At 42.9% G+C, this 4,061-nt stretch overlaps 1 protein-coding gene across 1 annotated transcript in view; it reads right to left on the bottom strand.

Annotated features, from left to right (window-relative positions):
• slc35g2b (solute carrier family 35 member G2b) overlaps positions 1-4,061 on the bottom strand; it is a 13,644-nt gene that overhangs the window by 4,560 nt on the left and 5,023 nt on the right. Inside the window, exon 2 of the mRNA XM_016276040.1 lies at positions 744-1,213. Within this exon, the coding sequence (XP_016131526.1) occupies positions 744-1,193 (450 nt within the window). The 5' untranslated portion in view covers positions 1,194-1,213. The remainder of the gene's footprint in view (positions 1-743; positions 1,214-4,061) is intronic.

Below are 4,061 nucleotides of genomic sequence, written 5' to 3'. Positions count from 1 at the left end.
CCCACCCTGTAAAGCTTGAGACCCGTGAGGACGAACACGCTGACCATGATGACCAGCGCTCCGAAGACGTCATACACGGACGGGATCATCCGCAGCACAATGAGCTGAAGAAACATGGCCACCACGATCTCCAGATGCTGCACGGTGCTGACCAGAGCCGGGTGGAACTTGTTGAGGGCATAGTAGACGCCCAGGAACGCCACGGTGGAGCAAATGCAGATTCCCATGAGGTAGCCCCACGTCTCGCCATCCAAGGGAACGATGGGTTCTTGCATGATGAACATAGTGGACGCCCCCCACACGGTTCCCGTCCAGCCGAACGTGAAGAGCGCCGTCCACATGCTCACACGCTCTTTGATGGCCCGGTACACGATCATGGACAGGGCGGCGGTCAGACCCGCCATTACAGTCATCGTGTAGCCAAAGGCTTCCTTCCAGAATCCCAGAGGAGACTTTTCCTCGTCGGCGATGTTGGGGATCATGACGAGACACAGGCCAAAGAGACTACCTACGACCGCCACTACGTCTGTGTAACCGAGGCGTTCGTCTAGGAGCAGGAACGCCAGAACGGCGCTAAAAACCGTGGTGGTGGCCCGCCACATGATGGTGCCATTGCTGGGCGGAACGATCGCGAAGGACGTGTATGCACACGTGATGGAGATGACGTTGCAAACCCCGTAGAAGAACAAACGCAGCCGATAGCCCTTGGGCCCGAAGGGAGCTTCTTTGTAGTAGAGAACCACCAGTATGGACAACACTTGGATCACCGAGCGGATGAAGATGAGCTCTAATGATGGCACCTTGGAGCGGTCGGCCGCTAGGCGCGTAATGAGGGCCACGCATCCGTGCGCGATGGCCGCCCCAAAGAGGGCCCCCCAGGTGACCCGCGAGGCCAGGACCGAGGCCTCGCCGAAGCTCGCCAGCTGACCGCCCACTCCTTTATCTCTCTGATCGGCTTTGGGACGGGAATCCATAGTGCCGAATAAAGTCCTGCCGTGGCCGCTCTCTGACACCAGTCTCTTGCTCGGGTTGTTGTCCATGAACGAGCCGAAGTCCTCGAAGGATGGAGCATCGTCGTATCCCTCATCGCCCGGCTGGGGGAAATGCGTGGCGTACTTCACCGTCACGGTGTTGGGGTGGATTTTAACCCTCTTTTTGGAGCCGTACTGCTGCCTTGTGGGGGACGGATCCATTTTCTTCAGCTACAGAGGAGCTGTGAAACACATGAACATCATGGGATTAACACACACAAATATATGAAAATAGAAGATGCTGAGTTTGGAGCAGGGCTATAAAATGAACATCATATAATTAATGGCTTTTGAACCTGGTAGATATGGGAACTAGTCACCAGGTCGGTCCCCCGAGAACTACAATTTCCCATAGAGACATTTTCCTGATTGCATTTGCACTATCAGTAGCAATGTCATTTAAGCAACAAAGTTAACTACTGGAGGATGGAGGATGGGGAACTGCCTGGATTTCTGTGTTCAAGCAACCTAATGCTGTTTTTCATGTTCGTGGAGTAAGTATGTAAACTGGGTGTTTACATGTTTTTTTTTTAAATGGTGGGTGCTGTGTTTCATATACGGCACGCATTTGGCCAATCAGTGTACACTTACTGTAGGTTACTGGTAGCTCCTTTTTTGCTGGGTTAGACCCTATTCTGAAGTAGGAGCTAATTTAGTCCCCCCAAAAGGCATTCCTAAAACTAAAATCGTTCCCAGTTCTTATGGTGTGAACATGGCAATAGTTATAGGAACTATGAAAACTTTCCTTTGGTGCGGAAGTGCTTATTATTTACTCATTTTCTTGTCATTCCAAACTCATATGCCGTTATGTGTCTGTACACGAGAAGTAGAATTTTATAATAATCTTCAAAACAGTTGCAATGGAACGGAAGTAGTGTCAATTTTCCCCCCATATTGTGACATACAGACAGAGTAAATGATCACAGGAATGAAAAAAATGTATGGTGAGGTGGTTGTTCAATGGGTTTTAAGATAAGGGCATTGCACTTAAAAATCAGTGTATGGAGAGGTGGCGTTTAAGTGTACTAAATGATTGTAGAAGTCTGGCACACGTCACCAAAAAGAAGTTGAGTTAAGACATTTTAGCCATGTCATAAGATCAAATAAATAAATACAAATTGAATCATACAAACAGTAGATGAAATTTAATTTCATGCTGATTTTTTTATCGATATGTCAAGCTCCAAATGAAATAAAGAAAGAAACAAACAAACAAAAAACATTTAAGCACCATGAAACTAGTCCATATTAAGTTTTCCCAAGCCATCTGATATTAGAACAGACTAACATAAGCCTTTATTTTGCTTAAAATCTTCCTCTGCAGTGAGCTATGAACCGCTATGAATCACTGAGTCAGTGATAACTTGAGAACAACATGAGAACCGAATCAGTCCAGTTGATTCAGTTCAGTTTGTGAAGCCAGAATCAGCTGGTTCTTAGAAAAGAACCGGCTTGATTCTCATGATCTGTTGATAAATAAGATTGTTAACAAAAAATAAATAGAATTAAATAAATAAATAAATAAAAGATTGACTGCCCTGTTGAAAAAAACAGCATATGCTGGTTAGGTATGTTTTGTTAGGTATGTGCTGGTCCTTTGCTGGTTATGCTGGTCCTTTTGCTGGTTTATGCTGGTCCTTTTGCTGGTCCTTTTGCTGGCATCATATAATTAATGGCTTTTGAACCTGGTAGATATGGGAACTAGTCACCAGGTCGGTCCCCCGAGAACTACAATTTCCCATAGAGACATTTTCCTGATTGCATTTGCACTATCAGTAGCAATGTCATTTAAGCAACAAAGTTAACTACTGGAGGATGGAGGATGGGGAACTGCCTGGATTTCTGTGTTCAAGCAACCTAATGCTGTTTTTCATGTTCGTGGAGTAAGTATGTAAACTGGGTGTTTACATGTTTTTTTTTTAAATGGTGGGTGCTGTGTTTCATATACGGCACGCATTTGGCCAATCAGTGTACACTTACTGTAGGTTACTGGTAGCTCCTTTTTTGCTGGGTTAGACCCTATTCTGAAGTAGGAGCTAATTTAGTCCCCCCAAAAGGCATTCCTAAAACTAAAATCGTTCCCAGTTCTTATGGTGTGAACATGGCAATAGTTATAGGAACTATGAAAACTTTCCTTGGGTGCGGAAGTGCTTATTATTTACTCATTTTCTTGTCATTCCAAACTCATATGCCGTTATGTGTCATATATAATAATAATAATATATATGTTTATAATAATCTTCAAAACAGTTGCAATGGAACGGAAGTAGTGTCAATTTTCCCCCCATATTGTGACATACAGACAGAGTAAATGATCACAGGAATGAAAAAAATGTATGGTGAGGTGGTTGTTCAATGGGTTTTAAGATAAGGGCATTGCACTTAAAAATCAGTGTATGGAGAGGTGGCGTTTAAGTGTACTAAATGATTGTAGAAGTCTGGCACACGTCACCAAAAAGAAGTTGAGTTAAGACATTTTAGCCATGTCATAAGATCAAATAAATAAATACAAATTGAATCATACAAACAGTAGATGAAATTTAATTTCATGCTGATTTTTTTATCGATATGTCAAGCTCCAAATGAAATAAAGAAAGAAACAAACAAACAAAAAACATTTAAGCACCATGAAACTAGTCCATATTAAGTTTTCCCAAGCCATCTGATATTAGAACAGACTAACATAAGCCTTTATTTTGCTTAAAATCTTCCTCTGCAGTGAGCTATGAACCGCTATGAATCACTGAGTCAGTGATAACTTGAGAACAACATGAGAACCGAATCAGTCCAGTTGATTCAGTTCAGTTTGTGAAGCCAGAATCAGCTGGTTCTTAGAAAAGAACCGGCTTGATTCTCATGATCTGTTGATAAATAAGATTGTTAACAAAAAATAAATAGAATTAAATAAATAAATAAATAAAAGATTGACTGCCCTGTTGAAAAAAACAGCATATGCTGGTTAGGTATGTTTTGTTAGGTATGTGCTGGTCCTTTGCTGGTTATGCTGGTCCTTTTGCTGGTTTATGCTGG

This window comes from Sinocyclocheilus grahami, unplaced genomic scaffold (genome assembly GCF_001515645.1).
Source record: "Sinocyclocheilus grahami isolate Dianchi unplaced genomic scaffold, SAMN03320097.WGS_v1.1 scaffold98.1, whole genome shotgun sequence".
NCBI classification, from domain to species: Eukaryota; Metazoa; Chordata; class Actinopteri; order Cypriniformes; family Cyprinidae; genus Sinocyclocheilus; species Sinocyclocheilus grahami.
The sequence above is the reverse complement of the archived record's forward strand: the minus strand, read 5'-3'. Positions and strand labels throughout refer to the sequence as shown.